The sequence below is a fragment of the Apodemus sylvaticus genome, chromosome 17, assembly GCF_947179515.1.
Source record: "Apodemus sylvaticus chromosome 17, mApoSyl1.1, whole genome shotgun sequence".
Classification (NCBI taxonomy): Eukaryota; Metazoa; Chordata; class Mammalia; order Rodentia; family Muridae; genus Apodemus; species Apodemus sylvaticus.
Genome location: NC_067488.1, coordinates 7,725,545 through 7,747,987, shown reverse-complemented (window position 1 = coordinate 7,747,987; position 22,443 = coordinate 7,725,545). Strand labels below are relative to the sequence as shown.

Here is a 22,443-nt window from a genome sequence, read left to right as displayed (position 1 = left end):
TACTTAATCTATTTCACTGAATATAAGAATACATTTTTTTTATGCTGAAATACTTGATACCATTTCTTTCCCATTCCCTGCTGTGTGAGCAAGACCTGCAGACTACGGGGATCCGAAAGCTTAGACTGTTCTTTTCCATCACAGCTGGTGTCTATTCAAAATGCAAACTCGCCTGGGTATTTCCAAGGAGAATATTCTTTTCATGATGAAGCTGGAGTAATCTATTCTTCAGTAGAAATGACCTCTGTTTCCATGGCCTCATAACCGAGCAGTTTCATATGAGTTGACGTCAGAAATATCTGTCAATAGATCTTTATCTGAAGATTTGGGCAATAAGCAACCTAGGTTTCTCTAATCTTCAAAGAGAGCTATAAATAAGGACTCCAAGGTCACCAGGAAGAAATTAACACAAACAGAAAAGAAAAAAACTCAGATCCTTCATCTCATTGATTCTTACTGCTTTCCAAAATTGAAGGGAAGAAAAAGTTTTAAAAAGTGACTTTTCTTTTTCAAAATAAATCTAAAAAGGCAGATATCTATCTAATTTTAACTGAGCACAGGTAATGTTAATTATTTTGCTAAAAAAGTGGCCTAGATTTTATTTTAAATTGCATATAAGAGAATAAGGACTGCCTAGATTAAATCATTTACATTTTAAGTAATGGCAGCTGCCTAACTGCTTTACATACAACATAGTGGGCCAATGATGTGCAAGCTCCAGTGACCATGTTTAAATGCTCACCATCTACCATCTGTGTGATATCAACAAACTACAGAACCTCTGCCTGTCTATTCATTTGAACACTGAGTATAATAACAGTATTGACATCAGAGGATTGTTTGAAGATTAAATGAAAACCATGCCACAGGCTCTCTCTCTCTCTCTCTCTTTCTCTCTCTCTCTCTCTCTCTTGTGCTTGTGGACACACACACACACACACACACACACACGTATGCACACACACAAAAAACAGTATTATTTCACTGATGACATGTAATCAAAGAGGCCACATTTCATTCCCATTTTAACAGAGAGAATATAAGATACAAAAATTTAGGGTTCAATCAAGGCTAGACCAAAATCAACCTTGTAAAAGTCTTCACATCTCTGCTTTTATCTGCTACAGTATGATGCATTGGTACACTGGTAACCTTACATTCTATTTGATTTGAGCAGAATTCAAATAAATACATTGTATGTGCTTGAAATTAGCAGAAGGTCCCTATAAAGAATCATTCATTTGACATCATAGTTTCTAGATTCACTTAATGGGCTCGTGGGGACATGGAATGAGCTCCCATCTAACCAGAGTTCCAGTTTATATCCTTAGTCATGAGAAAAATTTAAATGTGAAGATAAAGATACACATTTAGAAACTTGCAGGTCAACAACAAAATCCTAAGAGCATTTCTAACAAAGTGTGTAGCTGCTTATTTTTTTTTCCTTGACGGAGGCAATGGTTTAAAATGTCTACAAAAAGTGTTATTACTATTTACAAGTTCATGCAGCAGATACAATGGTCTGGCTTGACAATCAAGAAGCTGAAGATACTAGGACAAAGATATGAGGATTTGCTCTGTGATGTGGAACCAGTATTATGCTTCGAGTGCAGTTACAGTGCTAGCGTGTTAGAGCACAGAACAGAATAGATAACCACAAGAAACGTGCTGAGGAACGAGGACTCAAGTGCCCGGGATTGCAGTCTTATATGACTCCACTCCAATAAAACAATTTTCTTAGGAAGAGTTCTCATTTAATTAACATCTTTAATATTTTCTTGTTATTTGTATTTATTTGTATTATTCGTTTGTTTTTCTTTGAAACATAGTTCAGTGGTGGGGAGATGGTTTGCCTTCTGTTTGGAAGTGTGCCAAGAAGAAAACCCACGCATCACCAACTTTCTTTCCAATAGAAGATGATGCTCAGAGTGCTACATTTGAGTTCCTAGGCTGACCTCTGTGGTGAGACCCTCGAATGCTACCAATGGAGCATGATTTACAGTCCTCGAGACAGAATTTCTATCCATGACATGAGTAAAAATTAAACCATATGTGATAATAAACAAAGGAGAGATATTTATAATTATTTTTTTTAAAAGATTTTGATTATTTAAGGGCATATTGCCATAAAGTGGAAGAGTGTGGTCCTTTTCAAAATATGCTAACGGAAAAGAAGTCTGCACACCTCTCCACTCCTTATTGTATATTCTTGAGAAGTAGGAGAGTCCCTTGGAAAAGCATTAAGAAGCAACTCAAAGTGCCTTTAATGAAATTTTCTTAAACTTTAATGGTTGACAGAGTTCTTTCAGAGTCTGTGGAAATAATCTCCCTATGAAAAGTACATGAACACAAAAACTTCAAACCAGCCCAGAAGGCATAAAAGACCACTTAAGGCCCTTTTATAGATAGAAGGGCCCAGAAGAAGAATTTGTTTCTTCAAGGCATGATTTATGCTTTATACGCTGCAAATCCAAACTGTCCAAGCATAATAAGTACTCCACTCAATGGAATGGCTACCAATACAAACCTCTTTATAGTCAGAGTTTTAATGGATTTCAAAGTACTTCATAAGATCTAGTTGATGTACAGTCTAGAGAGCCAAGAAGGGCAACATAAGGAGTGATTATCCTGTCTAGTGTCTGATAACATGCCTATGACATGTGGCTTAACAACATTTGCTAGTCTATTAGAATCATTTTGTTTAAGGAAACATGTTCCCCTGTAAGACATATTCTTAGAACTACTTGTGGAGCGCCTTTCTTTGAGTTGTCTAAGATAGACAGCTAAGAATGACAGTGTTTAGAAGCTTCAGAAGTTGTGTGTTCTTTCATCCAAAATGCTTCGAACTTCAAAATCTTATGTGTGGGACAGTTGTGGTTCTATGTTTGCTTTTATGCTCGTGAGTTTCATTGCGCAGTGCTTTGGGGCACTTCAGAGATTATGGATTGGGGATGCATAGCCTGTATTTGGTAGTGGTGTCCTTGAGACTATTTCAAGGAAGTATTCTCTTTTTTTTGGCAATTTGCAGATCTCTGCGATTCCGAATTTCTTAATATACTTCAACCAAAACAACATATTGTAACAGATTGGATTCAGAAACAGATATGGGAATCCAGATGTTTTCAGCCAGATACAAAGATGTATAAAGATAGAAACTACACCACTTTTCTGTTTGTTTTGGAGACGGTAACATAGATTCTTATGTTTTATTTGAAAAGAATTAAAAATAGTTAAGACTTCCATTTTAATTTTTAGGTAGAAGTTCTCCAGAGTCCTCATTAAAATTTAAGAATGGAAAAGGGCTTAGGAAACAAGGGGTTGTTTATTTGACAAGTTGAAGAGGCTGCTCAGCAGATGAACATGCATTTGTGGAGGAGTGCAGGTGAAAGGGTAGTTGGGTTCCTGGGGGGCACCATGTGTCTCCTCTTGAGACAGCGTTCCTTGAATGATACTAGTGATGGGTTGGAGTTGCACATAGTCCAGTCTACTTTTTCACTGTGTTTATGGCCTGACACAAATTCAATTAACAGAAAGAGCTCAGAGAAAAACAAAACAAAACAACAACAACAACAACAACAAAAAAAAAACAGCCATCAGAGTGTAGCATCATAAAACAAGGAATCATATCTGCTGATTGTAAAATCAGGAACAAGATTGATGTATTCTTAACAAAGAGAATAGAAAAAATATCCAGAGTTCAGGATTTTTGTTTATTGCCATCTTGTAAAAGATTATTAACTCTTTTCTCTTCTGTAATATAATTTCAGGGGGTCTTAAAGGGTCAACTAAGCAAGAGATACAGGAAAAATCAAAGGTATCTCCCCTAGGCATATATTAAAATTTAATGTAACTGATAGATACTAAGCATTTTGCTTGAGTTTCCTGTTATTGTGAAAGTGTCTTTGGGAAGGGGTAACAAAGTCTGTGGAATATTTACTTGATAACTTTGAGATAATTTAACCTTTCCAAGTCTCTTTAACTTATCGAAAACGTGAATATTTTTCATCTCACAAGATTGTCGTCGGGGAAACAACGATAGCCTGTGCCAACAACACAACATAGGGCTGTGCGGATCTTCAGGGAATAGTGGACAGAGCCTGTAAACGGCAAGGTCAGCGGGCAAAACCGTGAAGACACTTTAAACAAGGTGCAAGTGTCGGTGTTACTACAGCCAGAAGCACCATAGGTATTTAAGGGAAAGATCCCTAGGAGCTGGGAAGTGACTTGGGGAGGGGGTCGGGGATATCCCTCTTTCTGGGTCCCAGGTCCACCCCGCGGCTTCCCTGCCAGATTAGAAGCGCAGACCTTGTAGCCCGGCCGGATGTATCCCCCGGATCCTTCGGCTCAGGTTTCTACACAGGGACCTATGACCCACTCACTCTTTCAGAGCCAAATTCAAGCGGAGCCAGTAGGGTCCGGGTTTTATCTCGGAACTTCTAAATTCACAGCCTCCCTCCCAACCCTCTTCCCTCCACGCATTGCTCAACAGCCTCGAGGATCTCCAGGTGGGCCGAAACACCAAGGCTGGGGTCTGCGGCTGAGCTCGGTCAGAGCAAACCCCTTCCTCTCCCCCGCTCCCTACAACCCCCACGTCCCCAGCCCCAGTGCCCCTGGAACCCAGCGGCCGGCGTTCGTGTGCTCGCACATCGATTGGCACTGCCTCGCTACTCGGGCTCCAGGCGCGGCGAAGTCGGCGCGAGCTCGGCTGAGTCCAGGGGAGCGCGGGGCGGGAACCAAGACAGGCGGGCCAGGGGATTGCCGAGTGCACGGATGAGTGCCGGTGCCGGCTCGCACTCAGTCTGGCGGGTGGCGGCTGGTCGTGCGGCGCGAGGCCCGAGCCCCGCAGTCGCCGGCCCTGTCGCCTGCCGCTGGCGCGCGCGCTGCGCGTCCCTGCCCCCGGGAAGGCCGGCCCGCTAGGGGCTCGCGCGGCCGACGCAGAGCCGGCGGGAGGGAGCGCGCGCGGGCGGCCCCGCCCCTCCCCCTCCGCCGCCGCGGAGCGCGCAGGGAGCAGCCAGGGGCTTGGCGGCGGCGGCAGCGTCTGGCCCCAGCTCCTCCTCCTCCATCTCCTCGCTCCCTCCATCTGCCGTGGGTATGGCCCGTCGCTGGAGCACAAAAGAGGCTCCGCGGCGGGGATCGGCGTGGCTGTTGCTTTTCCTCGCTGGGGTGTACGGTAAGTGTCCACCTCCCAGCGCCCTGCTGACCGAACAAAGCTGGGGCGACCCCGGGGGCCCCCCAGGCCTCCCGGACGCGCTGTGCTTGGGCGACCCGAGGAGACCCCGGTTGCCGGCGGGACAAAGACCCACGCGGGATGTGCGGGGAGGGTTGTCTGCTCGCGGTGATGCTGGGGTCCACTGGCCGCCGCCAACCCTTCGGAGAGACGGAGGCGGGCCGGTCCGAGCCAGGGGTCCCTGCGGAGCGACGGCGTGCGGGAGGACTCCCCAGCCCGGCGCGAGGGCCCCGGCGGCTCGCTCTTCTAGCGCTCGCTGCCGGGCTGCCGGGTGTACAGTCCTCGCGCATAAAGATGTGACCGTGAGACTGCGAAGGGGAGGTCGCCTCCGGGACGGTTCTGCCCCAGATCCTTCCCGAGGCAGGAAGTTCTCTTCTCGATGAAATTGCTGTCGCGCCCATCTCTCTTGGTCCCCACTCCCTCCAAAAGCACTCCGATTGCTTCCTTCCCACCCCTCCACCTCTCCGCCTGAGGCTCTGTGGGTCCCGGGCGTGTAGGATCTCGTTCCCCAGTAACTGCACTGGAGAGAAGGCCAGAAAATAGTTTCCAGCCTCACCTCAGTCTTTTTCTATTGGGGCGTACAAGTCTGCCCTGACTCCCAGTTCACTTGTCATTTCATCTATGCCCTCTAATACTGTTGACTCCTGCCTCATTCCGGTCTGTGATCTGGATAGGGACACTTCTTTAAGGATTGATTGCAGGCTGATTGTGTGTCACGACCGTGCTTGGTATGAACTAGAGCTAAGGGAAATTAAGAGAACTGCTCACCACTTGAGACCTGAGCTTGAGCTTGGGCTCTGACTTCACCATTCTTAGTTCTCAAGCGTTAACTCCTTGAATGGGTATTGCAGAGAACACAGTATTTCCATTTTTGGAGTATTGGTTTGGTTTCTCCAGAAAAACAGTTAGAAGCTTTTTTGTTGTTGTTGTAATTTTTACTTATAAAAAGTCCAAGTCATTTGCCATTTGCCACAAATACTGATTCAGTAGTATACAGGCAGTGGTTTCTGTCAACATATAATTCCCCAGCATATGGTAGCATCTCTTTTGAAAGCATTTATCCGTGGAATTAAATATGATGGTAACTTTCAAAGCTTGAGAATTCTCATTATATGAAAAATATAATGGACTTAAATTAGCATTTCCTGACAGCCAAGAAATGGTAATCTTTTCAGTATAATTCAGGATGTGTTGCTCCCTTACCCACGTGGTATGTTATTTTGTTATGAGCAGGAGGGTGGGTTCATCCACATTTGATGCAGTCAGTGATGTGTTTATGTGGGACCTGAAAACCCAGTACACGACTCTTCACAGTTAGTTCCACCCCTGCTTGGCTGATGACTTGTGGGTTTGGGTCTACACCAGAGATCAATAAGCTATTATGGTGTTTTAGTTTTTTTGTTTTTTTTTCTTTCTAGCCTGGAGGTGAGTATAGTTCTATAGGTTTGGTATAATGGCCCAGGAGAAAGGAAAGTAAGAGGAATCTAATCCAGCGTGATTAGGAATGTCCAGTTGTGTATGCTCTGCACTGTAATCAGAATTGAGTTTATGTGATGTCTGATCAGACTAACTAAATAAGTTGAGTCTTTAGTAAAACTCATGCCATTGGTGCTTGGAGTAAAGAGCCTCTGCCTTCAGGGGTCCAGAGGCTGTGGAGCAGTACTGGTCCTGGTGTGCTCTTTTATCCTGAGAAACAAAGTGGACTTTTGGTAGGTACTTTACAAAGGTTTATCTCTTGGTTGTTTGTGTTCAGTGAGGAATTGAAGTCAAAGGCCAAAACTCCTTTTACCACCATTGTGGGATCATGTTTATAAAGCTGTCAGGTGATTACCCAAAGGTTGATGTCTCCAGCCACTTGAATTTCAAATGATAAGGAAATAAGAGGCAGTGAGATGGGCAAAACATTGAGCTGTATTGACAGAGCTAAAAGAAACTCTTCATCCTGAAGCCAGGGCATTGGCTGTGTGCGTGAGCTCATGAGTGTGTGTGTGTGTGTATGCTCGAGTGCGTGTACACTCGTATGTTTCTGTTTCCTCACCCAGATTTGGGTTTTTTTTTTAAAGATTTATTTATTATTATAAATAAGTACACTGTAACTTGTCTTCAGACACACCAGAAGAGGGCATCAGATCCCATTACAGATGGTTGTGAACCACCATGTCGCTGCTGGGATTTGAACTCAGGACCTTCGGAAGAGCAGTCAGTGCTCTTAACCGCTGAGCCATCTCTCCAGCCCCAGGTTTGGGTTTATATTAATAGGAAAAGAAAAACAACCGTAGCAATAGTTAAACTGTGTACTCACATAGGAATAGTAGAGTGTGTGTGGTCTGTGTTATAGTTGTCATATATACTAGATATATTGTGTCAGAACCATTTGAATGGACATAGAACATACATGCATACATACGTACATACATACATACGTTATGGAGATGTGGCAGTAAAATTCTTGAAGTCCTGACTTCCATCCCTAGTTCATATAAAAAGCTGGGCAATGTGGCATGCTTTCTGGAAGGCAGAGACAGTCAGTTCTCTGGGGCTCATTACTTAGTGTAACCTTGGCAAGCTTCAGACCCACGGGAGACCCTTGTCTGGGAAAGATGGACAGCATGTACGGAGGAACATGCACGGTTGCCCTCTGACCTTCATATACACACGCACATGTGTGCACACACACACACACAAGAATGGCTTCAAAAATAAAGGATTATTGAGAGAGCTCAGTGTTTTACTCAGAGGTAAAGGTATTTTCTACAGAGCCTGATGACTGGAGTTCAGTCTCTGGAACCTACATGAGGTAGGAGGAGATAGTAAGCTTCACAAAGCTGCCCTCTGGCCCCCTCAGACACACCGTGTTTCACACACAAGTCCTGCACACGCACACATTAATGTAAGTAATTGAATCAATAAATAAAATTAGAAAGTTCTGTAAAAACAAGTGAATGTTCTGAATAACTTGACATAGACTCAATAAGGAAATGTTCTGAGCCAATATTTAGGGAATTCCAACACTGTTTTGTTTATTTGTTTGCTTGCTAGGTTGATCATTTTTTTTTCAGTTACTCTTGGCTATTAACCAAAATATAAACCTTTGAAACATTTCATATAGATTTAAAAGCCCTTATTTGGTGTTTACATTCTTTACATAACCTTTTATTTATTGTCGAAGTGTGACATGTGACTATTTCAGCTGCAGGTTATCTTTCCAAGACGCCAGAGTCTTGCTTGAACTTTAAATTGTGTAACAGTATATGATGAATTTAGATTATACATCAGCCTACAGTTAATGCTGTCTGAGGTTGTCCTAGGGCAAGTGTTACCTTTCAGTTGTTCTTCTGTCTGAATAGCTTTGTGTTTGCAGAAGAACAGGAGAAAGTAAAGGTTGAACCTGCTTTCTCTGGAAGTTTGAAGGAGTAGGAACCACAGTGGTGGTACCCAGAGCTCAGCTGGCTGCTGCCAGGCTTTCTGGATGTATCTGGAGAAAGAAACACCGATCCTGAGGTGGTGCCCTTGTGTCTGGGACGTATGTCTGGGATACACTTAGGCCTGCTGCCTGTTCCTCATTTGTTCATCCTGACTCTAGCTTTTGGGCCATTGTTTCATTTGTTGAACACTGCCCTAGAGGAAGCCTTAGAGTATGGTTTAGAACATTTGTTTTGCTTGTTTATGATCTTATAATCGCCTTGGAGAGTTTCAGGTTACTTCCTGCTAAAGCATTCAGTGTCAGTAAAAGCTCATCCTGACTTAGACTCTCTGACCTGTGATACATTCCTATTTGAACTGTCATCTGATGATGGCCAGAGCCGTGGTTGTGTGCCCGCTGCTCTGGGTGTTGTGACAGGGTATAATATTCTCCTTAGTGTCTTTCTAATGGATGAATCCTTTCCCTGGAATTATATGGAACACTCAGCAGTACCAAAATTATTTTTTCCAGTGTAAGGATAGACTGTAAGTTCCAATTTTAGAAAAGTGGTAGAAATAACTGGAACAGAAGGGAAAAATTTTTAAGCTGATACCAATTACTTCTGAGAAAGTCAAGCTTGATTACATAAAATATGTTGAATAAAACTGAATTAATTGCTTAATATAAACCCTTCTTTGAGTTGAAAATCTAAATTATGTCTATATCCTAGGGAGACTGAAGACAGGCAGCAGATTCCTCCCAGTTCCAGGGGCTGGGGTGCATTGACAACTTTTTGAAGGGTAGCTGTCTACATTCTAGGAAGAGGTTTGAATGATGTGTCATAAATGATTTAGACGCTTCCTAGGAAGTCTGATCTCCTCTGAAGAAAGCGAAGAGAAAAGTGAGCAGCAGGTAGAAGGAACTGTTAAAATGCAGATGTGAAAGCAGGGCTGTCGCCCAGGCTGGCTCCCGCTCGCAGCAGCCCTCCTGCTCCAGACCCTCCGTCCCAAGAATACACACTTCTGCGCCAGGCCTGGGTCAAGGCGTCTTTCTGGAGAATAGAAACTTTAAAGCTTATGGAAAAGTAAAGGGGATTTCTTTTTCTGATCTCAGGTATTTTGTTTTACATAATTGGTGGTTTTTCTTAAAAAAATAATATTAGCAGTATTCACTAAAGAATGAATGTTAAACAGGAGACGGATACAGATGAAGTTTCTGTACATTAAGCTAACAGAAAATGCTTGGACTTTGAAATTGTAAATTGAGCATTAATCTTTTCTTGCTGCAAGTCTTTATAAGCACACAAAGGTTCCTTTGACCTCTCTAACTCCTAAGGTTCCCTCTAGATTCTCCTCCTCACCACAGTCCTACATTCTCTCTCCTTTTTTGAGATAAGGTGTAGACGTATACTACTTATCATTCTATGCATGCATGCATAGATACATACATTCAAGCACATACATATACATATATAGTTTAATGAATTAGCTTAGTGAGGTCTCATCATCTAATCATTAAAGGAGAAAGAAATGACATTTACTATATTAAGTCTTCAGCATTTCTGTTAATGGGTGCTGTTCTTGGACATAATTCATTGACAGTTTCAGTAAGTTCCACCTAGCAATCATACTCAACATTGTTTCTAATAAGAGAAAATTGAAGTTCTGAGAATTGCCTTGAGATCGTATCACAAGAAAGTCAGCCTCATCCCTCATTCCTGCATCTGTTGATACTTATGCCTGGTTCTGTCAGGTTCTGCTTCATGGACAGTCTCTGCCCTCACGGTTCTTACACTCTAGTCAACAAATTTTTGCAAGTTCTCTGGCAAAAACTAGCGAGCATGGAGATAATAAATAATGAAGTAATTAGGGATGGATGTCTTTCCACAGGGCACATTTATAAGACCCACATGATAGATAACCACGAGAGTTATAGTCAGAGAGCTTTGTATGTGGGAGCAATATATGGAAAGGCCTAGGATCACGAAGAGCTGTGGACACACCCACTGTAGAGCATTAGCGGAGGACTACCGCAGTGAGTACTGAGAGGTTTGAAGACCATGGTAAATTTGAGTTTTATTTTAAAAGTTAACTATTGGAGAGGCTTAAGTAACATGATCTAGTTTTTATTTTGACTCAGTCACTTTTTCTGTACAGTGTGGGACATTTGAAGTAGTCAGGGTACTGAGGAGACTTGGGCTCTCAGCTGGCTTGGGAGACACAAGTGGTTGCAACGAGCTGGTGGCAGGGGAGGTGGATGGGTATTGATTGTCCTGTTGATAAACAAGGGGTTTCCTTTTTCTTCCTGGGAGAGGAAAGAGAAGTGAGGGAGCATCAGTATGTTTGTACTTGGGCACCAAAGTTTGGGGTGGGATACATTGTTACTGTGTATTTTCTTGAAGTCATGTAACCTGAACCATGAGTTAAGACTGAAGAGGAGAAAGATACAGAAGGTGATTGATTTCTGTTCCTTCCCTTCAGCCTAACAGTTTGGACCCTTGGGAAATTTCTGTTACTCCATCTAGAAAAAAACAATAGTAAGGACATTTCAGTGTGAGAAAGACGTTCATGCTACATACCAGGCAGGACACTGTGTGATGAAAAGCTTGTTCAACAGATGACAAGAATGCTGAAGGAGATGGATTGCAGGAGCCCTCATGGAGAGCTCTGCTCCCAGGCTCATGTTTTTCCCACTAAATGTAGAGCATAACGTTACACACTCTTGAGAGTGAACGCACAAGAATCCAAGGGTTAGTGAGGAAGTGAGACGTCATGTACCCTTTTGCCCAAATCCAATGCTTTGAAGTAAGCGATCAATAAAATGACTTAACATCATTGAAAAAGTCAATGTATTAGTAGACTGGTGAATTTCAGAAGAAATTTGGAAGAATAAAGGACATTTTTCCTGGATCTTATATAACTTATTTATAGATGCTATAGTTTTGACAGGTTCCAAAACATCAACATAGCTGAATCTGACAGAATAATTCTATTTTCTTCCTAAATGTTTTATAACTCAGTGTCCTGCCTAGAACCAGTATGAGGAAGAAAAGTTGTTTTATACTGATGCTTTCACTAGTGAAGGAGTCCGACTTGATACCGCCTTTAATTCACGTAAACACTTCAGTTTTTAGGTAATAACAATGGTATCCGCCCTTCAGTCGCAGGATTAAGTGAGCACAGTAAATGTTCAGCAGTTGGAACTTAACCCTTTTAGACAGGAGGAAGGGAAATGCAAAATGAGTGCCTATTCCTAATACACTCTGAAGCATGACTCAGACCATCGAGACTTTCGCTGCTTGTTCTCATGACACAAAGCCTTTCTTACGAATAGAGTACAAACAGCTTTATTAAAAAATGCCCTGATTAATTGTAAGGTCAGTGTAAAGTGGCCTCCTCAGGGAAGACAAACGATGACTAGTAATTTTGTTCTGGTTCTTTTTGCTCTATGCTTTCTATGTATAGAGGCCTGTTGTTTTATTATTGTTGTTGTTGTTTGTTTGTTGGTTGGTTGGCTGGTTGGTTGGTTGGTTTTTCGAGACAGGGTTTCTCTGTGTAGTCCTGGCTGTCCTAGAACTCACTCTGTAGACCAGGCTGGCCTCAAACTCAGAAATCCACCTGCCTCTGCCTCCCAAGTGCTGGGATTAAAGGCGTGTGCCACCAGTGCCCGGCATGCTTTATTATTAATATTAATATCTTTACATTGTTATAACAGTTGCTAATTAGTCCAGAAGTGATTCAGTCATGCCACACATAAAAGTCAGAGTGAATGACTTTTCTGAAATAAATGCAGGGTTTTTTGCTTTTTGTTTTTATGTAACTTTCTTGCATAAAATCTAGCAGTAGAGTCGTGAGGTGGTTTAGCTGGGAAAGGCCTTGCCACCAAATCTGAACACCTGAGTGTGAGCTCTAAGACCCACATGATAGAAGAATAGAATCAATTCCCACAAGTTCCTCCTCTGACTTTTACACATATGCCGGGGTGGTACACACATGCCCACCTGCACATGTCCATGACTACACATATCTATCAATCAATCAATCAGTCAGTCAGTCAATCATAGGAGACCCTAGCTGACCCTCTCATCCCCGCCCTTCTGCAGTGTTCCCGCCATCCCTCCCGTGTGTTTGCTCTGTCTCCTGGCCTGTGCACACCCTGCTTCTGCCTGGGTTACCTTTTCTCATCCACTGTCTGCTGCACTAGGTTACTACTTGCTTGTCTTTCAGCGTTCATTTAGGGGCTGTTACCTCTAGAGAGTGTTTTGTTTCTCAAATATATAAGCCTAACGTGAAACTTCAAAATGCACACACAAACACACACTTACACTTGCATGTGCATGCACTCAGCGCTAGCAGATAATTATTGAGATATTCTGGAGATATTGAGATCTCTATTGAGATATTGAGAAAACATCTTGAGATGTTTTCATGCAAAAATCTTCAAAGACAGTGTATTTTATATCGAGGGCTGATCGCAGTTTGACTGCCCGTGCTAGAACTCCATGGACTTTGGAAACATCTTTGCTCTCAGGTATAAACTCCACACAGTACGTCACGTGTGCCACAGGCGCATGCAGGGTTGATGGCATCCTTACGTACCAGTGAGAAGGCGGGAGGCCGGCTAGAGTGGATGTGGAGGGCCGCACAGCCGACAGCGGGGCTCAGCTTCAACGGCAGCAACTGTCAGTTTGGGAAGCCAAAGAATATTTTTAAATTGGGGCTACATGTTTGCTTATGCCTGAAATAGAAATTAAAGTGTTAATATTAATCTATTTAAAATGGTAGTAAGAAACATGGTACGTCTTATTACTTTGCATACATTGATGATTAAGATATATTAAATGACATATTTTCTACAACAACAGATCCAACAAGACTAGAATTATTTTATATTTGTGCACATTATTGTAGAGTTCTGATTGTGTGTGAAACATACTTGATATAATAGCAGACAATACTCGTTGAATAAATGAATTCATTTGCCCGTAACTGAAGAAAATTACATTCATGGTATTCCTCATGTCGCAGTATTTCCGCATTCGTAGGTGCCATAGCAGGCTGTCAATGCGAGCATTTGATGCCGAGGTACATCTGTTGCTATCTATCAGACTTTGCATTTGTAAGATGAGTCTGTAGCCACCAGAGCTTTGCTCTCTCTCCCTTCATCCCTCCTCACTCTCCCAACCTGACCTGCCCCCACCCCCGACTGATTTTCATATCTGCTCATCCATTCTTTCCATTGTTGATTTTAATGGACGGAGCAGGGCACATGTTTTCAGTGTTTGCGTTGTGGTTGTCTTGCCGTTTAAGATGGGGAAAGCGAGGTGTGTTTGTGAGCAGTCTAGGTCCTGTGGTAAGAGCAGAAATGAATGGTTTTGTCTTTATAAGAACAGCTGAAGAGGATGTTGCCGTTCCTGCTAAGTTTAAACTTTATTTCACTGAACAAGATAACAGAGATGAGCCTGTAAGAAGTAGGTTTCTGTTTGCACTAGTGTTAGAAGAAATGGCCTGAGGAGAACCGAAGCTCCCATCCGAAAGGGGGGAGCTGGGGTGGGGGGTGCTGCCAGAGCAGGACGTGTGAATTGAACTCAGGCAGGGGTTGAGAGTCCCGTAAATCACCGTAAGGCACAGCATGCCTGTTTATATACTACCGAATAACAGTCTGAAGCACAACACAGCCAGTTCTCTTAGTGCTGCTATCAGACTTTGAGTACTAGCTAAAATAGTTGTGGACCACATGAAAAACATGATAAGTACAGGTACAGTGGTCTAATTAAGTTAACATAACCCCACATTACTTTCCTACCACATTATTGATATAGGCTGTACATATTTATGGGGTGTAGCTTCATAACATACCTATATATATGTATGTATTCTGTGTAATGATCAAATTAGACTACCATTTTGTCTCTCTGTTTTGTGCTAGGAAAATTCAAACTCTTGATTTGTTGTAAAGTGTGTGATGAACTGTGACCTGTAGCTGGCCTGGTGTGCTTGTGTGGATCTGGGAGAGATTTGGAACTAGAGCACAGGCTGTGCCCCTGCTTTTGAAAGCTTTATTATTTTATTTCTAATCTCTAATCTAGCCACTGTGGCGGCACAGACCAAAGGGGAAGGGGCAGGAAGACCCAAGAGTTCAGTGCCAGCCTGACACCAAACACACAAAGAAATCTTTGCTCTCAGGAAGAAGTTAGCTCTGACAAACAGACATTACAGTTCTGAGGGCTTGTTAGTGTTCTTAGGAGTGTAGTGTGTGTACATGACGCCTTTGGAGGGATAACTCCTTGGCTTTCTTGTTTTCCCCTATTTTTTCCTATGTCACAGTTCCTGATTTATATTTTCTGAGAAAATAGTATTTCATCTATATTTTATTTTACTTTAAGCTAAAAATGGTTTTCTCTTAAATCACTTCTCCGTTTGTGGTTGTCACTCCCGTCACTCTTAATTCCCATCTGTCTCTGCTTTGCCACCATTTTCCTGAACACACACGTCTGGACTGTAGTCTTTCTTTCCAGCTCCTGCTTGGTTTTATGGTACGCTGATTTATTTCCATGTGTTCTAACTTTTGAGATGACTGCCTTTTAATCTTATCTTTAAGATTATGGGGCAGGTGGGCTCTGTTTTCTCTGCTCTAAGGTTTTGTGAGTGTTACTGTAAGTGCAGATTCAGCCTCTTGGTGCTGACTTCTGGACACAGGACGGTGCATCCCTTCGGACTTCCTCCTGCTATTCCGTGATGGCGGCGCCTGCTGCCCACAGTGCTGACCTTGATGACCACTGATGTAGTCATCACCAGTTGTGCACGTTGGAGATTGTCAAGTTCCTTTAGTCAGCATAGCTGAGAGTCCTCGAGTCATCTTGTTTGTTAGTGTTTTGTTCCTTTTTATTGTTAAGCAGTGTGCTGTTGTGTGGTTGTGCCTCAGCTTGATCTGTTGTAATAGTAAACATTCATGGATAGGCTTTGTGCGTACGTGAGCCTTAATTTCTCTAGAGTGCATATTTAAGAGTGGGCTTCCTGTGTCTTAAGTTTCATACATGTATTCAGATATCGGAGGAAGCACCATCCTGTCTTCCAGTGTCTAACAATCTGCGTGCTGACCAGTGTATCTGACAGCTGCATAGCTTCGTCAGGTTCTGGTAGTCTCCATAACTGTTTTTATCTAAAGCTTATGTAGCTATAGCTCCTGATTTCATTTTACATTTTAAGTGGCTAATAGTCTTGAACATCTTTTCACATTTTTTTGTTTTTGTTTTTTGTTGTTTTTTTCTTTTTTTTTTTTTTTTTGCCATCTTGGATGAAATGATGAAGTTCACTATTCACCTTCAGTCGTTTTTTCATTTACTGTTGAAGTTTTAGGGGTCCTATTTGTCTCCTGTGTCTACAGTTTGTCTTTTGGAACGTGCTACTGACAAAGCAGAAGCTTCACATCCTATGAAGTTGAGCCTATCAGTATTTTACAGCTTAGGTTATAATGCTTTTTACCCAACTACAGATCAGGAAGGCTTTTCTCTTTTTCTGAAACCTAGTTGTACATTGTGACCTAAGATCCATTTTGATATATCGTTTTATAAGAATAAAGTTTGTAAAGAAGTTTGGGTTTCACAAATGGTTTCAACACCTTCTGGTGGAACTCTCCCGTCCTGTTTCAGTTGCTCTTCTGTCAGGGTGAAGTGAGCACAGCACTGGGTCAGACCCAGCGTCTCTGTTCGCTCTCTCGCTGCTGCGGAGCGCTTCACCCTGCACACCGGCTGGTCACTGTGGCTCTGTGACTAGTCGGAAAGGGATGGTGGACTTCTTTCCTTTTATTCTCCATCCAAACTCCCTGATTTTTTTTTTTTTAATTCCCATTCCTTTTCACAGTATGTTGTCAAGTTAGCTCATTCTTTGCCTAGAAAATATCCTGAGGGTTTTTTCTTTTTTTCTTTTCATATAGTTTTAAACTTCTAGACTACTCTGGGAAAAAAATTGACATCTTCACTCTCTTAATTTTTACTTCACAAATAAGGAATCTTTCCATTAATTTAAGTCATTAATTTCTTTTATTGGTACTAGATTTTTGTTTTGATAGATTTTTTACTATTTGATTTGAGGAGAGCTATTAAAAAAGATAATGCTAGTCTGGAAGATGGTTCAGGAAGTGTGAAACTTCCAACTCAAGCATGAGGACCTGAGTTCAAATCTCCAGCTCTCATGTCAAAAATTAGGAATGACTACATGAGCCTATAGTCACAGCACCACTGGGAAGCAGACAGAAGGACTGCCACCAGCCTAACTCTAGGTTCAATGAAAGACTCTGTTTCAAGGGAGTAAGACACTGATAGGTCAGGACACCTGACCTCTTCCCCTGACCTCTGTACTTGCATACAGGTATGCATCTGCATACACATGTGCTTACCCCTCCCATACACACACACACACATACACACACACACAGATGCACAGAAATAACTTAATTAAATTTGACTTCCAAGTGTAATTTTTTCATATATAAAGTGAGTAAGTAACCTCCCTGGTTTTAGGGATATTTCTTTATACTTTTTCTGTAATTTCTTTCACATTTTAATTTTGTTAATAGAGACTGTGACACATTTCTTTCCACCTGTATAAAGTTGAAACAGGGTCCCACTGCCCTTGAGCTTATGACCCATTTTTTCCTCTTCTGAAATGCTAGGTTTACATGCATGCACCATACCTAGGAAACAGTTTTTAAATATTTTACTAGCCTTTCATTCTTACAATAATCCAGTCAGGCATTGTATGTTACAGTTTGTGTTTGTGGGCTGTTTGAGACAGGGTTTGAGTCACTGTCTAGCTCAGGCTCTTCAGGAACTCACTATGTATATAGTAGAGACTATCTTAGGACATGGCAGTCTGCCCGGCTCAGCCCCCAGCGTGATGGTATCAGAGGGGTAGGCCACTGTGCCTGCCTCTTGGTTAGTAATTTCCAGATACGTACTGTGGACATCAGCCTTTTTACTCTTCAACCCCTAGAGTGCACTCCCATTGCTTTTAGTACATTCACAGACTGGTAACCATCACTCTAGCCCAACTTGAGAATATTTGCCAACCTCCAGGAAAACCCTTTACCTATCAGCGATCATTGCCTGTTTAGCACTCTTTCCAACCTGGCAACCATGAATCAACTCTGTCACCACAGATTTATCTGTTCTGGATGTTCCATTAAATATAACCATACGACATGTGACCTTTTGTTCCTGGCTTTTACCTAGCAAATGCAGTTTTATGATTTATCTATGCTGTAGCATGACTCAGTACTTTATTCCCGGTTTTGTCTGGAGCATGCCCTGGTCTATGGCTCTGTCACATTTTGTTTAATCTTGTTGTGTGGCATTTCAGTAGTTGTCACGTTTTGTATTTTCTTGTATATTTAGAGAGGAGTGAAATTCATGATTCATATTAAAACTCTGTCTTTGTAAAAGATGTCAAGCTGTTCTCCAGATGGTGGTGCTGTTCTGGGTTCCCTCTGGCAGCGAAGACCCTACTCCTTACTGATGCTTTGCTGTCTGTCTTTTCTAATGGAAGCTACCCTAGTGGGGATGATGTGGATGTTGCTTCAGTTAAACTAGTGATGTTGTGGTTTTAGGTTTGTTCTTGTTTTTCCCTGTATTTGATGACAGTGTGTGTATGTTCTGTGGAGAAATGTCCTTCAAATCCTGTGACCATTTCTGGTGAGTTGGCTTACTTGCCTGTTTGTTGTGGTGTGTGAGACTTAGAACCTTGGGTGCATGGTTTGCAAGCATTTCTCCTGGTCCATAGGTTATCGTTCACTTTCCTAATGTCTGCTTCAGCATACAAGTGTTTCCAGTTTTAAGAGGCTTTGATTTCCATGTTTCCTTTTGTTTTGTAGACTCCTATTGGAGTTAACAGTTCATTCTGGAGTCTAAGGTCAAGGTCTACTCTTGGGCTTTCTGTGTGGTTTTTGTGGAATTGCATCGTTTTACCTTATTTTAAGGTCTCTGGGCCATTTTGGCCTATCTTCTAATCTAATGTGAGGTGGGTCAACTCATTCTCCGTGCATGCAACTTTCTGTTTAGGATTATTTGTTAAAAAGACTTTTTCCACATTTAATTTTCATGACACAGGTCAGCTGTTCTTAATCATGTTGCACGTATCTGTTCATCCCTATCTTGATTTCTTTCCCTATTGCTGTGAGAAAATTCTCTGAGGAATGTGACTTGAGAAAGAAGGGTTTATTTGGTCCCACAGTCCAAGGGGCACAATTGTGTCTGTCTGTCCTGCTGGAGAAGCCAAGGCGGACAGCAGAAGCAGTTGGTCACGTTGCATCCAGAGTCAGAGTGCAGAAAACCTGAATGAATGCCTCCTGCTGCCCAGCAGGCTGTCTCCTCTTCCGGCCTAGCATGCCTGAGTGGGCGGTCCCACAGGGACACAGTCCATCTCTGCTGACCCCACAGTCTGTCAAATGACAGTTAACTCCTGTGTCAGTGCCCTGTAATGGCTCACCTTTCTAATAAGTTTTCAAATTAAGGATGAATTTTGCAGTTGTTCATCCTTTTCAAGGTGGTTTTGTTAATAATCACAATAGGATGCTAGGGTTTGAACCTAGACAGTTTAGCTGCACAATCTCTCTCGCTCTCCCTGTTTTAACTTAGTTTTTTTTTTAACTTAATAACTTGAAAAAGCAAATGAAGCTTCTTAAAATGTCTGCATACACATTTATAAGAGGGATTTAAGTAGGGTTAGGCTATAAGAGAAACAATGCCCCTCCCTCAGCCATATACCACAGGCTATGAGATATTTCTTTTCAAATTGTTGGTCCCTGGGTCCCATAAACACTCCCCCAAAACATTACAGGCCGTTATTGCTTTTAGTGGTCTTCTAGAATTTGGTGATAAGACACTAATGTAGATACCATGTAGTTGGGTCATAAAACATGGAGAAATCAAGCTGGTACCAATCTGGAAACTTCATCCCTATGCTAGAAGGTTCTTTGTACACCACTGGAGAAGAGAAGACCTCATCAGCCTGACCAGCTGTGAACCCTGAAAGCTGCAGTAACAGCTGGTCTGGCAGAATCTACCCTCTGGTGCAGCAGGAGGACCCGTGCTCTAAGACACTGTGCTGCTGCTTTGCTGTGCTGCATGGAGACCTCCCTCAACTCAGCGCCTCTTTGTAAACAAGCTGATTTAATTTTTCTTCCATTTATCGCTTTTAATTTATTACTTGAACTTATCTGGTTGTGAGTCTACTGATAGATGATCCAGGGATGCTGGATTATTAATGTTTTCTGAGTGTATTCCAGTTTGCTCTTAATTGAAATTTCTAAGTGGCAAGATGCTTGGTTATTGGATTTTTATACTCCCTCCCCTCAGGGTTTGTTGTAAGGCTATTAAATGACTTACACAAATACTGTCTACATCAGATGTTAATTTTCTTTTTTCTTTAGTAGATAGACAAATGACAACATATAGGAACAGTAATTGGATAGTTAATAAAGTTAGAAAGATCTACCAACTAATTTAGCAAATAAGTAAAAATCAAACTATTCTATCAATTGTTCAGAATCATTAATAAAGACAAAACAAGACTGGTTTGGGGCTCAATGAAATGCCCATTCATGCTTTGCTAACTGATGCTAATCTTTGCCTCGTGTATGGGTATTATTTGACATAACTTGGACATATCTTTTCTCCATAAACTTTCTTGATGTTTATCATTAGGTTATTTATAGTTTGTTCACATTCATAACTAATGCTATAATTGATAAGCTTTTGTTGATTTTTCTCTGCTTTTTTGTATTTCTATGAGTCATAAAAGTATAGTTATTACATCGAAGGCTGGGATACTTTTAAAGTTCTCAATAAAAATAATGCCCAATTTGTATTGAATAATTCTTTTTTTTTTTTTTTTTTTTTTTTTTGGAGACAGGGTTTCTCTGTGTAGCCCTGGCTGTCCTGGAACTCACACTGTAGACCAGGCTGGCCTTGAACTCAGAAATCCACCTGCCTCTGCCTCCCAAGTGCTGGGATTAAAGGCGTGTGCCACCACCCCCCTGCAATTCTTTTTTTTTTTTTTTTTACTAATTATTACTTTGAATGCTTTATATATAATTTATTTAATCTTTTTCCCCCAAACTCAAAATGGAGCATATTTTAGCTCCATAAGTAAGCTACAGGGAAATTTTTTATGCAGTTGCATCCAAGATTTATTTTCTAGAAGACTTTGAGTACAGTAAGCCTTTGCTCATATATGCTAAGATTATGTGTCTTTTAATGCCTTCCTAGTGAACTATTACAATAACACCATAGCAGTGAGCACAGTCAGAACCATAATTATGGTCACGAAATACCATTTGTCACAGAAAGGATTCGGGGGTCATGGGATGGACGATTAGTTCCACTGTGGAGTAGAAAACACAGCAGATGACTGGGTTATTCTGCATCACAAAGCAGGGAAACTACCAGAGACTGGCAGTTCATGTCAAAAGGCATCTGTTGATATAATAGGCCCGCTCGCTGAAGGTGAAAAACTTAAGCATCAAACCATTAATGAAGACAGGTGATTGCAGAGCCCAGGATGTATAAAACACTGTTCCTCCTGTCCACTTACGATAGGACACACACTGCTCTAACAAACAAATGAGCTGATACCAGTGAAGACAAATGGTTGGCCCACTGGGTCCTCTGAAAATAAGCACCTGTGAGAAAGAATTAAACATTTATGTGTTTCTCTTTATGAAACAATGTGTCAGGGTAAGCAAATGCCTTAAAGAGGACATTTTTTTATTGGAACACAGCCACTGGTTTGTGTGCATATGCTCTGTGGCTTTTGTGCTGCAGTGACAGAGCTTGTAGCAGACTTTGACCACAAAGCCTAAACTGTTTGAAAATCTCTTTTTACAGAAAGTGTTTGCTGATCTTTGAACTAGGTGAGCAAAACTAAACGAGCTAAAAAGGAAGTGATGCCACAGATGTGGACATGGAGCAGGTGGTGGCCACAGATGTGGACATGGAGCAGGTGGTGGCCACAGATGTGGACATGGAGCAGGTGGTGGCCACAGATGTGGACATGGAGCAGGTGGTGGCCTTTTTGACAAGTTAGTCTATGGACATGCGTCAGATCAGTCCGAGTTCAGAGCTACTAAAACAGTAACAAATGTAACACTGAGACTTCCAGGGGAATGCTTTGTATGAACACATTGAAAAGACATGTATAAGATAATCAGGCAAATCAGATTATGGCCTGGTTATATTAGATAATATTGAGAACTCTTTAGGATCTTTCTTAATAGCATTATGGGTAAAAAGAGCTGTACTTGGAGACATGTGGTGGATTGATAATTAGCATTCACGGTTAACAGAGCACCTAGAAAGCCTGGGGAGAAGGTGACAGACGCAGTAATCAAATGCCAAACTCTTAGACCAGCAAGGCCTACACCTTTCCCTAGGTTTGGAGGCTTTCCGATAGCTTGCTTTTGTTGAAACTTCCTTCATCCCTTGGATTTCATGTCAGTGTAAATAAAGCAGTTCTCTCTTGCTTCAGTGAATCCAGTTATAACTTACAGAGCGACAGGCCAGGACGAGTCCACATCATCCTGTTTTCATATCTGATTCTACTCAGTAAAGAGGAGATGAGTAGTGCCAGTTAACTGCTGCCCTTGAGCCTCCTGTCCTTGGATGGGGCTGGTTCAGTTGTTCCTGAGATGGTTGTGAAAGGAAAGTGATGAAACTTTTAGCTGCAGTGAGATGCATTTATATCTTGGGAAGCATCGTGAGAGAATTAAGTACATGATTTTTGTAATAAGATAGACCTAAGCTTGGATATTATGATGT

At 41.9% G+C, this 22,443-nt stretch overlaps 1 protein-coding gene across 2 annotated transcripts in view; it reads left to right on the top strand.

Annotated features, from left to right (window-relative positions):
• Positions 1-4,755: 4,755 nt before the first annotated feature.
• Lrp12 (LDL receptor related protein 12) overlaps positions 4,756-22,443 on the top strand; it is a 73,931-nt gene continuing 56,243 nt past the window's right edge. The window contains exon 1 of one of the 2 annotated variants that reach the window (XM_052161237.1): positions 4,756-5,170. In XM_052161237.1, coding sequence (XP_052017197.1) covers positions 5,092-5,170 — 79 coding nt within the window. In that variant the 5' untranslated portion in view covers positions 4,756-5,091. The remainder of the gene's footprint in view (positions 5,171-22,443) is intronic. The other variant, XM_052161236.1, reaches the window with a different exon arrangement.